Source organism: Salvelinus alpinus, chromosome 9 (assembly GCF_045679555.1).
Source record: "Salvelinus alpinus chromosome 9, SLU_Salpinus.1, whole genome shotgun sequence".
In the NCBI taxonomy this organism is placed as follows: Eukaryota; Metazoa; Chordata; class Actinopteri; order Salmoniformes; family Salmonidae; genus Salvelinus; species Salvelinus alpinus.
Window position 1 is genome coordinate 66,586,184 of NC_092094.1, and position 17,246 is coordinate 66,603,429.

The 17,246-nt window shown below is 41.6% G+C and overlaps 1 protein-coding gene across 2 annotated transcripts in view; it reads left to right on the forward strand.

Moving 5' to 3' along the window:
* Window positions 1-17,246, forward strand: part of LOC139530492 (uncharacterized) — a 74,877-nt gene that overhangs the window by 40,686 nt on the left and 16,945 nt on the right. For both annotated transcript variants that reach the window (XM_071326968.1, XM_071326970.1), the window contains exon 4: window positions 10,782-10,835. In XM_071326968.1, the coding sequence (XP_071183069.1) occupies window positions 10,782-10,835 (54 nt within the window). The remainder of the gene's footprint in view (window positions 1-10,781; window positions 10,836-17,246) is intronic.

Below are 17,246 nucleotides of genomic sequence, written 5' to 3' on the forward strand. Positions count from 1 at the left end.
TCCACTGGAGAAGAATTCTACGTCGAGCTAGTAAGGATGTAAAAGCAATAATATCGGCATGTTTGGGGTCCAAGGAGTCTTCTGGAATACCAAAAACAGCTATCATGGGACATGGTTGCAGGTTAATTTCAAGCACCTCAGATAACATTTTAAAAATAGATTCCCAGTAAGTTTGTCATTTAGAGCATTGAATGACATGGTTGAAACATGACATGTATCACATTCATCATTTACATTTGGATATATTTCAGACAATCTGGATTTGGAAAAATGCACTCTACGTCAAACCTTAGATTGAATGAAACCAAGACGAGCACAAGATGTAGTGTAGCGTACCCTATCAATCGCCTCATCCCACCACTCCCACCGTTCCAATGCAAATTTGGTTTTGTTGATGGAGTGTTTGTCCAATGACATAATACACAGATAGATCTGAGAAATGACTGCTTTCTGTCGAGGTAATAGAGTCAATATGCCATCCCAGGGTTGGCACGGCAGGGAAGCCAGCAAATTGGGAGTAGACACAATGCCTCATTTGAAGGTAACGGAAAAAGTGAGATGGAGGCAAAGATTATTGGTTGAGAAAACTAGAAAAACATTATTTACATATAAGTCTTGAAAGGACTTAATGCTTTCTCTTACTGGACAAGGAAAGGTATTATCTATTAGGGAAGTGGGGAATAAGTGGTTCTTATCAATAGGACCCATAGTAGATGCAGAGGAGAATAGAAAATGCCTTCGAAACTGGTACTAAATCTTAAGTGTGGACAGCACTACAGGCTTGCCAGTATAGCGAGAGGGAAATGCTGGGAGAGAAGAGCAGAGTAAAGCAGGAAGAGAAGCAGAAATACAAGAATGTGCCTCTAGGTGGCACCATGGGGTATCTGGAGCATGTAACCAGAATGGCAATATCTGAAAGTTGGCAGCCCAGTAATATATGTATACAGGGAGGAATAGAAAGATTTGAAGGTGTCATTGATCCCCGTAGGGTCAGAAATCAAGCTATGAGAGGAATCTTTAATTTGAGCAATCAGCGCTGCGTTTTAATTGGTGTGCGAGCAGATGACTTGCCATGTCGCCATGTTCATAGTAGGTACCACGTGAATGCAATAGTAACTGTTCTGCATCTGTAGTGGACAAGAGATAGAATTCAGATTGTAAGTTCAGCGTTGCTTATATAGCTCTGGAGATGACGTCAAGGCATACTGGTGGTCTAAATCAAGGATGGCTTTCGAGAGTTCTTATAGTTTAGGTTTCCAAGTTTTGTTCCTCTAAGATAGGCCTTAAGTGATTTCCATAAGAGAGAATGAGAGGTTGAGCTTGTCTGATTTGAAAAAAGAAAATTTTTCAATAGAAGTGGAGATAACGTTACAGAAGTCTGCATCAGACAGGAGAAGATAGTTGAATCTCCAACAGAGAGGAGAACGAGTTTGTCCTGATAGGACTATGTCGAGGGCTGAAGGTCCACGGTCAGAAAATACAATGGGTAAATATTCAGAAGAGGTGACATTTGGAAGTAACTTATGATCAATAAAGAAATAGTCAATATGAGAAAAAGAATGGTGTACATATGAAAAGAAGGAATACTCTCTTGCCTGGGGATTCTGAAATCTTCAGGGATCTGTACACCCATTCTGAACCATAAAATCTGAGAAGGACTTTGACATAGCAGAAGGAGACATAGTTCTGGGGTTGGAGCGGTGTAAAGCCGGGCAAATAACACAATTCAGATCACCGCCAAATATCAAAAGATGGGTGTTCAGAGAAGGGAATTTCCCCAGCAACCCATTGGCAAATTCAACATCATCAAAATTGGGAGCATTTTATCTTAAATATCCCATTTACTGTCTGAAATAACATTAGTAGTAGAGAAATGTATTATTTTACTAACCAAAATTGCAACCCAACTGGCTTTGGAGTTAAAGTCTGAGTGGAAAACCTTACTGAACCTGGAGTTTTGTAGCCTTGAGTGATCTTTAATGTGTAAAATCCTTGACAGGATTATTCATTGTTTTCCAAAGTAACTTTATAGGATTAGGCCTACCTATTCCAATATTACCGTTATTAGTGTTGTTAGCCATCTAAAATATTGAAAGGAAAAATGTGTGAAAACAGACCAAGCATTTGCAAAGATAAGAGAAAACTGATGCAAAAAGCAAAGAAAAATATATTAAAGATTCTTTTTTAAATAGGACCAAACAAGGTCACTCTCCCTCCCACCCAAACCCAAAGTCTCCTTTCCCAGCGAATGGAGACAGCAGGTTGACACGTTTGTGCAGTTTCGGTGCATATAAACCGAAAACATTCCTATCCTAACGCGGAGAGGCTCCATAGCAGGAGTAGTGAAATACATCTGAAAAGGCATTCACAAAATGGTAAAGTAGGTCGATAGATAACCAAAGACAGAAAACCCCATAACAGTAAAACGGAACTGTCCTGACTCAGGGAGTCTTCAATCAGTGCAACACGTACAATGTGTCTTAAGGATGGCCAAATAAGTGTACAGAGGTTCTGAAGATCTGTGGGGAGTGTGACCGCATGAGACTCCGTAACGGTTGGACTGGAGTCGGCGCCATTACCATTCACATTTGCCATCACGGTTGAAACAATAGTTACAGCTCTTCACTTAGTAGCCTTGGCCTACTCCCGACCAAAAGCCTGTGACTTGTCTGATAATGTGATTTTATTTCACTGAATCTCTGTATTTGGTTAATTGTCTCTCTGGCTGGGCAAATAAGTGGAGGTGGTATAGGTCATCTATTCGTTTTCTCATCTATTCCTGATCAGAAACATTTAGCATGCAATAATATAGCCTAAATTAAGTGTATGAACACAAGACTCGTATTCGTTTGAAAATCTAGTTTTCTATTATTTTCTATCGGTATCATGATGAAGATACTCTCAAAGTAAGACTACGCCTGCTCCCTAACAATGCGGAGTGAATGTAATGAAAAAGATGAAACCGAGGTAACACAAACATCTGGCCTGATTCCGGCATGCCAGATCTAAAACTGCTTGCCAGGGTCTGGCAGCCGGATCCGGCCTGTCCGAAATGAATGACGACGGTACAGACTAGGCCCGAGTTATTCGTTCCAGATCTGGCAGCCTGAACTGAGCCAAAGCTGCGATTTTGGGGCCAGAATCAGCCCAGCAATGGCCCAAATCCACTTGATTCTACCCCCCCCCCCACAAGAAAAAATACATTTTAAATGTAAGTAGTAATATTGCAGCTATCAACTATGAACAAGAAACATAAAATAGACATGACATTTCCTCATTTTAAAACGTGTATTTAAATAGATTAATTTGACTTTGTCTCATCCCTCAACAGGCACTACATATGTCCACTAGCATGGATTTATCCAAATAAATGTCACTAGAAAGCAGCTTAAACAAACGCAAATGCAGCTTAACGCCTCTGCTCTGTGCATTATCTGGAACTAAGAAACTTGGCAGTACCAAATCGTCCATTATTTCCAGATAATGTAATGTATGTATGCTGTGTTCAGTCCTATCCTTTCTGCCTCTGTCTCTGTCTCCAACTTCTCTGTCTCTCCATCTGTTGCCTTGGACGTGAAAGTGTTTCTCCTGACAGCACATTTGAATAACAGAAACAATTAGCAAAATAAGTTCTTAATAATTAGTCCGATTTTGACACCACAAAAAAATCCCAAGAATCCCAATCTACAATCAACACAACACAATAATCCCAGAGGTTTTCAATTTCAACACCGAGTCAAACAGATCGAGAGATATACAGTGCATTCGGAAAGTATGCAGACCTCTTGACTTTTTCCACATTTTGTTACGTTACAGTCTTATTTTAAAATGTATTCAATTGTTTTTTCCCCCCTTCATCAATTTACAAACAGTACCCCATAATGACTAAGCAAAAACAGGTTATTTTTGCTAATTTATTAAAAACAAAAAACTTAAATATCACATTTACATAAGTATTCAGACCCTTTACTCAGTACTTTGTTGAAGCACCTTTGGCAGCGATTACAGCCTCAAGTCTTCTTGGGTATTATGCTACAAGCTTGGCACACCTGTATTTGGGGAGTTTCTCCCATTCTTCTCTGCAGATCCTTTCAAGCTCTGTCAGGTTTGATGGGGAGTGTCGCTGCACAGCTATTTTCAGGTCTCTCCAGAGATGTTCAATCGGGTTCAAGTCCGGGCTCTGACTGGGCCACTCAAGGACATTCAGAGACTTGTACCGAAGCCCCTCCTGTGTTGTCTTGGCTGTGTGCTTTGGGTCATTGTCCTTTTGGAAGGTGAACCTTCGGATCTCTCTGTACTTTGCTCCGTTCATCTTTCCCTCGATCCTGACTAGTGTCCCAGTTCCTGCCGCTGAAAAAACATCCCAACAGCATGATGCTGCCACCACCATGCTTCACCATAGGGATGGTGCCAGATGTGAAGCTTGACATTCAGGCCAAAGAGTTCAATCTTGGTTTCATCAGACCAGAGGATCTTGTTTCTCATAGTCTGAGAGTCCTTTAGGTGCCTTTTGGCAAACTCCATGTGGGCTGTCGTGTGCCTTTTACTGAGGAGTGGCTTCCGTCTGGCCACTACCATAAAGGCCTGATTGGTGGAGTGCTGCAAAATGATTGCCCTTCTGGAAGGTTCTCCCATCTCCACAGAGGAACTCTAGAGCTCTGTCAGAGTGAACTTTGGGTTCTTGGATACCTCCCTGACCAAGGCCATTCTCCCCTGATTTCTCAGTTTGGCCGGGTGGCCAGCTCTAGGAAGAGTTGGTGGTTCCAGACTTCTTCCATTTAAGAATGATGGAGGCCACTGTGTTCTTGGGGACCTTCAACGCTGCATACATTTTTTGTTACTCTTCCCCAGATCTGTGCCTCGACACAATCCTTTCTTAGAGCTCTACGGACAATTCCTTTGACCTCATGGCTTGATGTTTGCTCTGAAATGCACTGTCAACTATGCACTGAGACCTTTTTATAGACAGGTGTGTTCCTTTCCAAATCATATCCAATCAATTGAATTTACCACCGGTGGACTCCAATCAAGTTGTAGAAACATCTCAAGGATGATCAATGGAAACAGGATGCACCTGAGCTCAATTTCGAGTCTCATAGCAAAGGGTCTGAATACACACAGTACCAGTCAAGAGCTTGGACACACCTACTCATTCAAGGGTTTTTCTTTTCTACATTGTAGAATAATAGTGGAGACATCAAACTATGAAATAACACATATGGAATCATTTAGTAACCAAAAAGTGTTATACAAAGTTCTTCAAAGTAGCCACCCTTTGCCTTGATAACAGACACACTCTTGGCATTCTCTCAACCAGCCTCATGATATGCATTTCAATTAACAGGTGTTCCTCATTAAACTTTCATTTGTGGAATTTCCTTCTCAATGCATTTGAGACAGTCAGATGTGTTGTGACAAGGTAGGGGTGGTATACAGAAGATAGCCCTATTTGGTAAAAGACCAAGTCCATATTATGGCAAGAACAGCACAAATAAGCAAAGAGAAACGACAGTCCATCATTACTTTAAGACATAAAGTTCAGTCAATGCGGAACATTTCAAGAACTTTGAAAGTTTCTTCAAGTGCAGTCACAAAAACCATCAAGCGCTATGATGAACCTGGCTCTCATAAGGACCGCCACAGGAAAGGAAGACCCAGAGTGACCTCTGCTGCAGAGGATAAGTTCATTCGAGTTACCAGCCTCAGAAATTGCAGCACAAATAAATTCTTCACAGAGTTCAAGTAACAAACACATCTCAACATCAACTGTTGAGAGGAGACTGCGTGAATCAGGCCTTCATGGTCGAATTGCTGCAAAGAAACCACTACTAAAGGACACCAATAATAATAAAGAGACTTGCTTGGGCCAAGAAACACAAGCAATGACATTAGAGAGGTGGAAATCTGTCCTTTGGTCTGATGAGATTTTTGGTTCCAACCGCCGTGTCTTTGTGAGACGCAGAGTATGTGAACGGATGATCATGTGTGGTTCCCACCGTGAAGCATGGAGGAGGAGGTGTGATGGTGCTTTGCTGGTGACACTGTCTGTGATTTATTTAGAATTCAAGGCACACTTAACCAGCATGGCTACCACAGGCCCCTACTCCACCGCTACCACATATCTACAGTACAAAATCCATGTGTACGTGTGTGTGTATAGTGTGTATGTTATAGTGTGTGTGTGTGTGTCTGTCTATGTTTGTGTTGCTTCACGGTCCCCGCTCTTCGATAAGGTGTTTTTTTAATCCGTTTTTTAAATATAATTTTACTGCTTGCATCAGTTACTTGATGTGGAATAGAGTTCCATGTAGTCATGGCTCTATGTAGCACTGTGTGCCTCCCATAGTCTGTTCTGGACTTGGGGACTGTGAAGAGACCTTTTGTGGTATGTATTGTGGGGTATGCATGGGTGTCCGAGCTGGGTGCCAGTAGTTCAAACAGACAGCTCGGTGCATTCAACCTCTCATAAATACAAGTAGCGATGCAGTCAATCTCTCCTCCACTTTGAGCCAGGAGAGATTGACATGCATATTATTAATATTAGCCCGTTGTGTACATCCAAGGGCCAGCCGTGCTGCCCTGTTCTGAGCCAATTGCAATTTTTGTGGCACCTGACCACATGACTGAACAGTCGTCCAGGTGCGACAAAACTAGGGTCTGTAGGACCTGCCTTGTTGATAGTGCTGTTAAGAAGGTAGAGCAGCGCTTTATTATGGACATACTTCTCCCCATGTTAGCTACTGACAGTTTACAATCCAGGGTTACTCCAAACAGTTTAGTCACTTCAACTTGCTCAATTTCCACATTATTTATTACAAGATTTAGTTGAGGTTTAGGGTTTAGTGAATGAGTTGTCCCAAATACAATGCTTTTAGTTGTAGAAATATTGAGGACTAACTTATTCCTTGCCACCCACTCAGTAACTAACTGCAATTCTTTGTTAACTTCACTAGGGTAGGGGGCATCATTCTGAATTTTGGATGAAAAGCGTGCCCATAGTAAACTACCTGCTACTCAGGCCCAGAAACTAGGATATGCATATACTTGGTAGATTTGGATAGAAAACTCTAAAGTTTCCAAAACTGTTAAAATAATGTCTGTGAGTATAACAGAACTGATATGGCATGCGAAAACCTGGGGAAAATCCATCCAGGAAGTACTATTATTTTGAAAGGCTGTTTTTCATTGAAAGCCTATCAATCATACAAAGACTTAGGACCTAGTTCACGATCTCTATGGCTTCTTCTACATGCGGCCAGTCTTTAGGCACTGTTTCAGGCTTTTACTCTGAACAATGAGGGAGATACAGCACTTTCAATGAGAGGACAGTGGAAATTTCCAGACATGAGTCCAGCGCATGTCTTTCTTGTTTCTCCTTTTCTATTGACGAAGCTTTTGTCCGGTTGAAATATTATTGATTATTTATGACAAAATCAACCTGAGGATTGATTTTAAACATCGTTTGACATGTTTCTACAAACTTTTATTGTACTTTTTTGATTTTTCGTCTGCTGTGACCGCGCTTTGTTCCAATGGATTGCTGAACAGAACCAACAAAACTGAGGTTTTTGGACATAAAGAGGGACATTATCGAACAAAACAAACATTTATTGTGTAACATGGAGTCTTCGGAGTGCAACCATAAGAAGATCATCAAAGGTAAGTGATACATTTTATCGCTATTTCTGACTTGTGTAACTCCTCTACTTGGCTTCTTACTGTTTGTAATGATTTGTCTGCTGGGCGCTGTTCTCAGATAATCGCACGGTATGCTTTCGCCGTAAAGCCTTTTTGAAATCTGACACTGTGGTTGGATTAACAAGAAGTTTATCTTTAAGCTGGTGTATAACACTTGTATGTTTCATGAATTTTTATAATGAGTATTTCTGTTTTTGAATTTGGCGCTCTGCAATTTCACTGGATGTTGGCCAGGTGGGACGCTAGCGTCCAACACTCCCTAGTGAGGTTAAGTGATGCAGTCATTTCAGTCGCTGTAGTAGCTGACATGTATAATGTTGAGACATCTGCATACATAGACACTCTGGCTTTCCTCAAAGCCAGTGGCAATTCATTAGTAAAGATTGAAAAAACTAATGGGCCTACACAGCTGCCCTGGGGACTTCCTGATTCTACCTAGATTATGTTGGAGAGGCTTCCATTAAAGAACACTGTTCTGTTAGACAGGTAACTCTTTATCCACAATATAGAAGGGGGTGTAAAGCCATAACACATTCGTTTTGCCAGCCGTAGACTACGATCGATAATGTCAAAAGCCGCACTGAAGTCTAACAAAACAGCCCCCGCAATCTTTTATCATCAATTTCTCTCAGCCAATCATTTGTGTAAGTGTTGTGCTTGTTGAATGTCCTTCTCTACAAGCATGCTGAAATTTTGTTGTCAATCTGTTTACTGTAAAATAGCATAGTATCTGGTCAAAGACCATTTTTTCCAAAAGTTTACTAAGGGTTGATAACAGGCTGATTGGTCGGCTATTTGAGCCAGTAATGGGGGCTTTACTAGGTAGCAGAATTACTTTTGCTTCCCTCCAAGCCTGAGGGCACACCCTTTCTAGTATGCTTAAATTGAAGATGTGGCAAATAGGAGCGGCAATATCGTCCGCTATTATCCTCAGTAATTTTCCATCCAAGTTGTCAGACCCCGGTGGCTTGTCATTGTTGATAGACAATGACATTTTTTTTTTGCATTACCTCTAAATAAAACAAAAACACACGATCAAGCAGTGGTGGCCTCTGCTGTTCGAGCGGTCTGCTTTGCTGCTCGAGCCGGACTTGGCGCCTGACTTTCCAAATCAAATCAAATTTTATTGGTCACATACACATGGTTAGCAGATGTTATTGCGAGTGTAGCGAAATGCTTGTGCTTATAGTTCCAACAGTGAGGCAATATCTAACATGTAATCTAACAATTCCACAACAACTACCTAATACACACAAATCTAAATAAAGGAATGGAATTGAATAAATAGATAGTACCCTCCAGCATTGATGTTGGCAATTGACGATACATGTATGCTGCTATTTGCTATGCTGAAAATTGCAATCACAGATTTGTAAAACTGACAGGAAATAGTAGCCTATTGTTGACTTGGTGATGTGAGGTCTCAATCTGGAATCAAACTTTGTCTATCTGGAATCAAACTTTGTCTATGTTCTATGTTTAGGTTCAGCAATTCATAAGTTACCCGGTTTATTTTCCTCTGTCTTCTCAGAATGCACAGGCAGCCCATTGCTACTGTCAAAAGTTCCATGCAGGATATTTTTCAATGTCACACAAATTGCAAATGTCATTATATTAAGCCAGGATTGGCCGAAGGGGCCAGGTATGCTGAAGTAGACTCGGCCCGAGTACCATTAGCCGGAAGCCAGAGTAATATGACTCTGCCTAACTCGGGAAGAGCTCGGCCCGTATGAAGCCCCCCGAGTCCGAGTCGATGCCGAGTCCTCCGAGTCTCAAACGGAATAGGCCCGAACCCACCGTGTCGACTGGGAAGTGGATAAAAAAAACATGGGCGTGGGCTCTGTTTCAAAATTTCACTGTTTTGTGTGTTGTGTAGGAAAAATATTAGTTGTATTTTATTCTGTTATATTCCATTATATTCTTACTATGAAATATGTGTGTCTTGTCTGTTTAATGAATAAAATAAGGAATTATTGATTTCATTTGCATGGCGCAGCCATGTATCCTATAGGCTGCATAGACCAGTAACGTAATTCAACTCAAAACATACTATTCTATTATTTTGAAAATGGTTCTTAGGACCTGCGTAAACAAATGAATAATTGGGTTTATTTGTGATGGTGTATATTCAATGGATCTATTCAAATAGAAGCCTACCCACATCGCCCCATGTCTGCTCCCACTCCTGAACTTGCTGGCATGTGCATGGGAGGTATAAAAGGCTTATCCCGTCAAGGATGTGATCAAATTGGACTGTATGAATTGGGTTCTTAAAAACGTTGCCTGATTTGTGAAAGAAGTATAGGAAACGATTGTCATCGCAAACCGTTTGTGTGGCCGATTTATTGCAACAAATGATCGGTCTGTCAGATATGCGCCTTGAAAAACAATCGGAATATTCTTTGTTGTCTTCAAATGACTGAAATGCATATAAGGTTTCAGGGGTGACACAGAGAACATTTTAAGGGCTATTTAATGATAGTCACCATACTTTCAAATTCTAAACGGACTGTACTCACATTGTTGTTAAGGGTGTATTCAAACCAACTCTCCCTTCCTCCACAACAGCAGGAGTCTTGCGTTTCCATTCTACTCCCCTCTTCCAAGAGCCCTGTTCCTCTTCAAAAGCACCAGTCTCCCGCCTCCCCCCCAGACAATTCCTCGATTGTAAAGGGCCTCTGTCACTTACGAGAATGGTTCTGCTGGGTGGACTGGGAAGGAGTCTTTGACAGGATGTTACATAAGCTTCATTGACTGGCTTCTTTGGTTTAGCAGCAGCTGCACTCCGGTCACTTTCTTGATTATAATTCTTAATTGACTCACAATAGTCAGTTGCTGTGACATCAACAAACATTAATTTACTCCTCACTCATAATGAAACACATTGACTGCTCTCTGAGGAATAAACGTCCCCCTAATTGTGAAGTTTAAACTGCATTCTTTGTATGAAGTGTTTTCTACAAATAAATGCATTATTATTATTCAGTGGTGTTTTGAAATGAGTCAGTGTTAGTGTGCCGAGGGATGAAGTTGGTCCAAAGAGGTATGTTTGCTAATCAGTCTTTCTCCTTGGTTCCCCTCAGAAAATGCTCCTGAAAAAGAACTGTGGTGGGAAAACACGGACCATAAAGATCCGGGTAAGTTTACATTCATTTGCAATTTCACTTTATTGTACAGAAAAACACTCATAATCCCAAACACACACTAAACCACTCACAAAATATGTTTCCATACAATCATTTTCATGTGAGTAAAGTATATTTAGGTTAAAAAAAATACTCACGACAGGCCTAATAGAAATCAGCATGATTGTCAATAAACGTTCCTATATGTCGACAAAACAAAATACGCTAGACGGGTGGATAATTTTTTGCCGGTCAAATGGATCAAGCAACAAATGGCAGTGGAAATGCTTTTTTTGCGCAATTGTTGATAGAATACCTGTAAAGTCTAAGTAAACTGCAGTCACGTGACACTATGTTGTGTGTTCCTTCCCACCAGGACCTGGGAAAGCATTCACAGTTTAGAGAAAGTGCACGGTGATGAGCTTGACGCTCATTTCCCATGAATATAGTTATATATAAATATCTTAATTTGTATGATGTGGACATGATGATCAGTGCTAGGCTAATCTCATGTACCCTCTGCACTGTACCTGCGAGCCGTAGGACAGAGCACGTGTGCCAGGACCAGAGTGGGCGCGAATGTGCTGTTATCACAAGACTTTCTGTGGCAAAACCACCGAAAGAGTTAAAAATGGCGAATGAAAAGTTATACAACAAAGTGCTTTTTATGTGCACTACATCATTACGCACAGCTTTTTATCCACAACAAGCCAGTTTGATGGAAACACACCTCCGCGGGTAAAATGTATATAATTTGAATGCAAGTATTTGATAAATCGCTTGAAAATATTTCAACAAGTGGATGGAAACCTAGCTACAGACATTGTCACACTCCTTTTGGCCCTTTAATGAATGGAAACTCAATTGCATGACTCAATTACACACGCACACGCACACACACACACACACACACACACACACACACACACACACACACACACACACACACACACACACACACACACACACACACACACACACACACACACACACACACACACACACTGAGTCCTTATCCTTTCAAGCTGAGCCACAATACCAAGTCGAGATGGCCGTGTCCATTACAGTAGAGAAAAGGCTGAAAGGTCATGAACAACCCAGTCTATTTTGCTGCCTACACCTTGATGCCCCTCCAAATGCATGCTGGGAAAGCATCTAACACCTTGACTGGTTCCCATGACCCTCTGCTATAGCCACTATACATTTTCTAACAAGAAAGTAGGAAGTCTATATTAAACAGCAAGCAATTATTGTTCCCTCACAGTTGAGATTCATGAAAAATAAACACTAATATATCTTTAATTCATGAAAAATAAAACACATGTTCAACCCTCTGAGTCAATACACATTAGAATCACCTTTGGCTTCTAATGTCTTTTTGGGTAAGCCTCTAAGAGCTTTGCACATCTGGATTGCACAATATTTGCCCATAATTTTTTAACTCTCCAAGCTCTCTTTCTCCAGGATTTGTCTGTGCTTAGCTCTATTCTGTGTATTTTTATCTTGAAAAAAAAACTCCCTAGTACTTGCCGATGACGAGCATAACCATAACATGATGTAGCCACCACCATGCTTGAAAATATGAAGAGTGATACTCAGTGATGTGTTGTGTTGGATTTGCCCCAAACATATTGCTTGGTATTCAGGACAAAATGTTAATTTCTTTGCCACATTTTTTTGCAGTATTACTATAGTGCCTTAATGCAAACAGGATGCTATTGGAATATTTTTATTCTCTACCAACGTCCTTCTTTTCACTCTGTCATTTAGGTTAGTATTGTGGAGTAACTACAATGTTGTTGATCCATCCTCAGTTTTCTCCTATCACAGCCATTAAACACTATAACTGTTTTAAAATCACAATTTCCTTCCTCTCCGGCAACTGTTGGGAAGGATGCCTGTATCTTTGTAGTGACTGGGTGTATCCAAAGCGTAATTATACTGAACAGAAATATAAACACAACATGTAAAGCTTTGATCCCATGTTTCATGAAATAAAACATCCCAGAAATTTCCCATATGCACAAAAATCTGATTTCTCTTAAATTGTATGCACAAATTGGTTTACATACCTGTTATTGAGCATTTCTTCTTTGTCAAGATAATTCATCCACCTGACAAGTGTGGCATATCAAGAAGCCGATTAAACAGCATGATTATTACACAGGTGCACCTTATTTATTGTCCACCTGCTGGGGACACTCTAATATGTGCAGTTTTGGAGCATGCAATTGGCATGCTGACTGCAAGAATGTCCACCAGAGCTGTTTCGAGAGAATTTAATGTTAATTTCTCTACCATAAGCTGACTTCAACGTTGTTTTAGAGAATTTGGCAGTACGTCCAACTGGCCTTAAAACCGCAGACCACGTGTAACCACCCCAGCCCATTACCTCCACATCCGGCTTCTTCACCTGTGGTATCATCGGAGACCAGCTACCCAGACAGCTGATGAAACAGTGGGTTTGCACAACCAAATCATTTCTACACAAACTGTCATCTGCATGCTCGTCGTCCTCACCAGGGTCTTGACCTAACTGCAGTTCGGTGTTGTAACCGATTTCAGTGGGCAAATGCTCACCTACGATGGCCACTGGCACGCTGGAGAAGTGTGCTCTTCATGGATGAATCCCGGTTTCAACTGTACCAGGCAGATGGCAGTGTGTATGGCGTAGTGTGTGCAAGTGGTTTGCTGATGTCAACGTTGTGAACAGAGTGCCCCATGGTGGCGGTGGGGTTATGGTATGGGCTAGCAACGGACAAGGAACACAATTGCATTTTATCGATAGCAATTTGAATGCACAGAGATACCGTGACGAGATCCTGAGGCCCATTGTCGTACCATTCATCCGCCGCCATCAACTCATGTTTCATCATAATAATGCACAGCCCCGTATTGCAAGGATCTGTACACAATTCCTGGAAACTAAAAATGCCCCAGTTCTTCCATGGCCTGCATACTCACCATGCATGTCACCCATTAAGTATGTTTGGGTTGCTCTGGATTGACATGTACGACAGCGTGTTCCAATTCCAATTCCTTCACAATGCTCAAAGGGATATTCAGTGTCTGCTCTTTTTAATTTCTACCCATCTAACAATAGGTGGGTGCCATTCTTTGCGAGGCATTGGAAAACCTCTCTGGTCTTTGTGGTTGAATCTGGGCTTGAAATTCACTACTTGACTGAGAGACCTTACAAATATCCGTATATGTGTGGGGTACAGAGATGGGGTAATCATTCAAAAATCATGTTAACCAATATTATTGCACAGAGTGAGTCCATGTAACTTATTATGTGACTTGTTAAGCAAATTTGTTACCCCTGAATATATTTAGGCTTGCCCTAAACAAAGTGGTTGAATACTTATTGACTCAAGACATTTCAGCTTTACATTTTTTATTAAATTTGTAAAAATTTCTCAAAACAGAATTCCACTTTGACATTGTGTGGTATTGTGTGTAGATCAGTGGCACTAAATCTCAATTTAATACATTTTAAATTCAGGCTGTAACACAACAAAAAAGAAAAAGTGGAAAAAGTCAAGAGGTGTGAATACTTTCTGAAGGCACTGTACTTTATATCATCTTTGGGAGTTTACCATTCAGTTTATCTCTGAACCAAGGAAACCAAAGGTTTCTTTAAAGCAAGTGGCACTACACTTAAATGTTATTTTCCTGCAATGGGTCATCATTTTCTTAGTGGCTCAGTGAAGATGCAAGCTATATACGCTAGCTCTATGATCTCAGACCATTGAGGTATATTTTGGGAGAGCGACATGTGTGACTAGCAGGACAAGTGTGTGTGTAGTTCCTGGGTTGTGTAAAGGGTGGGTGGAGGCTGGTTGGGCAGCTCGAGTGGAGTTGAAGGCACCTGGTCATTTTGGCACAAATCAGGACAGTCCAGAAGGACGCACAGTGTGGCGGGAAAGTGACGCTACGGTCTGTGTGGGTTACTATAAGCTGTGGCCCACTGCATACACACACTTATGCGCACAGACACACCATTGAGGTTGGCAAACACACACACAGTAAAAGCAGAATAATACAAATAATAATAATCGCGTATAGGTGCACACACACACACACAGCTACAGAATGGCTACATGCATAGGCTACCCTTTTCCATATAGTTGAACACTTTTGTCGTCTCTAAGTGTTGACTGAAATATGTAACTGAGGCTCATCTTTCAAAGTGGTGGAGGAAGAGTTGAGATGGAGGAGGAGTGTGTGTGTGGTTGCCCTGTGGTGTATCATCAGGGATGAAGTGACTTTCCATTTTTTGCCAACCGGCTGCTCTCTGTTGTGTTCCTCTGCTACAGAGATGTTTATTATCTCTTCCTCTCATAGTTAAAAAAATGAAATAAAATGATGACTTGTGGTCCTTGGGTATTTTCCAGGCACAGCATTTTCTAGTCCAGTAAGTAGATCTCTCTCGTTATCCCGTTTTTCAATATTCTTTCTCTTCAGCACTCTCGCCCTCCTCCCTTCCCCCTCCCCAGCTTGCTCTCCTTGTTACTCTCCCCTTCAACTTCCACTACACGTCTCCTTTTCCCCTTTCTCCTTGCCTCTGTATTTCTCTCTTGCTCTTTCACCCTTGTCCAACTTAATTATTCCTCTCTTTTTCCTGGCATGGGTCCAGGAGAGACACTAGATATATATGCAGGGATGGTAGTTGTTAGAGGGAAATGATTTGTGGATGGAGCAAGGAATAGGAAAACAAGAAAAAAACGCTGCTCCTGTCTATTCCTGAATCTTCCTCTCTGGGGTGGGAGAGAGTAGGAGGTGGGAGGTGGAGGAGAGAGATCTTTCCCAGGGATGGAGCCGCCAAAGCGTCTGGTTTCAAATCAAATCAAAATGTATTTGTCACATGCGCCGAATACAACAAGTGTAGACCTTACCGTGAAATGCTTACTTACAAGCCCTTAACCAACAGTGCAGTTCAAGAAGAGTTAAGAAAATATTGACCAAATAAACTGAAGTAAAAAATAATAAAAAGTAACACAAAATAACAACGGGGCTATATACAGGGGGTACTGGTACTGAGTCAATATGCGGGGGTACAGGTTAGTCGAGGTAATTTGTACATGTAGGTTGGGGTGAAGTGACTATGCATAGATAATAAACAGCGAGTAGCAGCAGTGTACAAAACAAAATTTTTATTTTTATTTTTATTTCACCTTTATTTAACCAGGTAGGCTAGTTGAGAACAAGTTCTCATTTGCAACTGCGACCTGGCCAAGATAAAGCATAGCAGTGTGAACAGACAACACAGAGTTACACATGGAGTAAACAATAAACAAGTCAATAACATGGTAGAAAAAAAAAGAGAATCTATATACAATGTGTGCAAAAGGCATGAGGTAGGCAATAAATCGAATAATTACAATTTAGCAGATTAACACTGGAGTGATAAATCATCAGATGATCATGTGCAAGAAGAGATACTGGTGTGCAAAAGAGCAGAAAAGTAAATAAATAAAAGCAGTATGGGGGGTGAGGTAGGTAAATTGGGTGGGTAGTTTACAGATGGACTATGTACAGCTGCAGCGATCGGTTAGCTGCTCGGATAGCAGATTTTTAAAGTTGTTGAGGGAGATAAAAGTCTCCAACTTCAGAGATTTTTGCAATTCGTTCCAGTCGCAGGCAGCAGAGAACTGGAAGGAAAGGCGTCCAAATGAGGTTTTGGCTTTAGGGATGATCAGTGAGATACACCTGCTGGAGCGCGTGTTGCGGGTGGGTGTAGCCATCGTGACCAGTGAACTGAGATAAGGCGGCACTTTACCTAGCATAGCCTTGTAGATGACCTGGATGGGGGTGGGGAGGGGGGTGTCAATGTAAATAGTCCGGTGGCCATTTGATTAATTGTTCAGCAGTCTTATGGCTTGGGGTAGAAGCTGTTAATGAGCCTTTTGGTCCTAGACTTGGCGCTCTAGTGCCACTTGCCGTGCGGTAGCAGAGAAAACAGACTATGACATGGGTGACTGTAGTCTCTGACACTTTTTTGGGCTTTCATCTGACACCACCTCGTATATAGGTCCTGGATGGCAGGAAGCTTAGCCCCAGTGATGTACTGGGCCGTACACACTACCCTCTGTAGCGCCTTACGGTCAGGATACTCTTGATCGTGCAGCTGTAGAACCTTTTGAGGATCTGGGGACCCATGCCAAATCTTTTCAATCTCCTGAGGGGGAAAAGGTGTTGTCGTGCCCTTTTCACGACTGTCTTGGTGTGTTTGGACCATGATCGTTTGTTGGTGATGTGGACACTAAGGAACTTGAAACTCTCGACCCGCTCCACTACAGCCCCGTCAATGTGAATGGGGGCCTGTTCTGCCCGCCTTTTCCTGTAGTCCACGATCAGCTCCTTTGTCTTGCTCACATTGAGGGAGAGGTTGTGTCCTGGCACCACTGCCAGGTCTCTGAC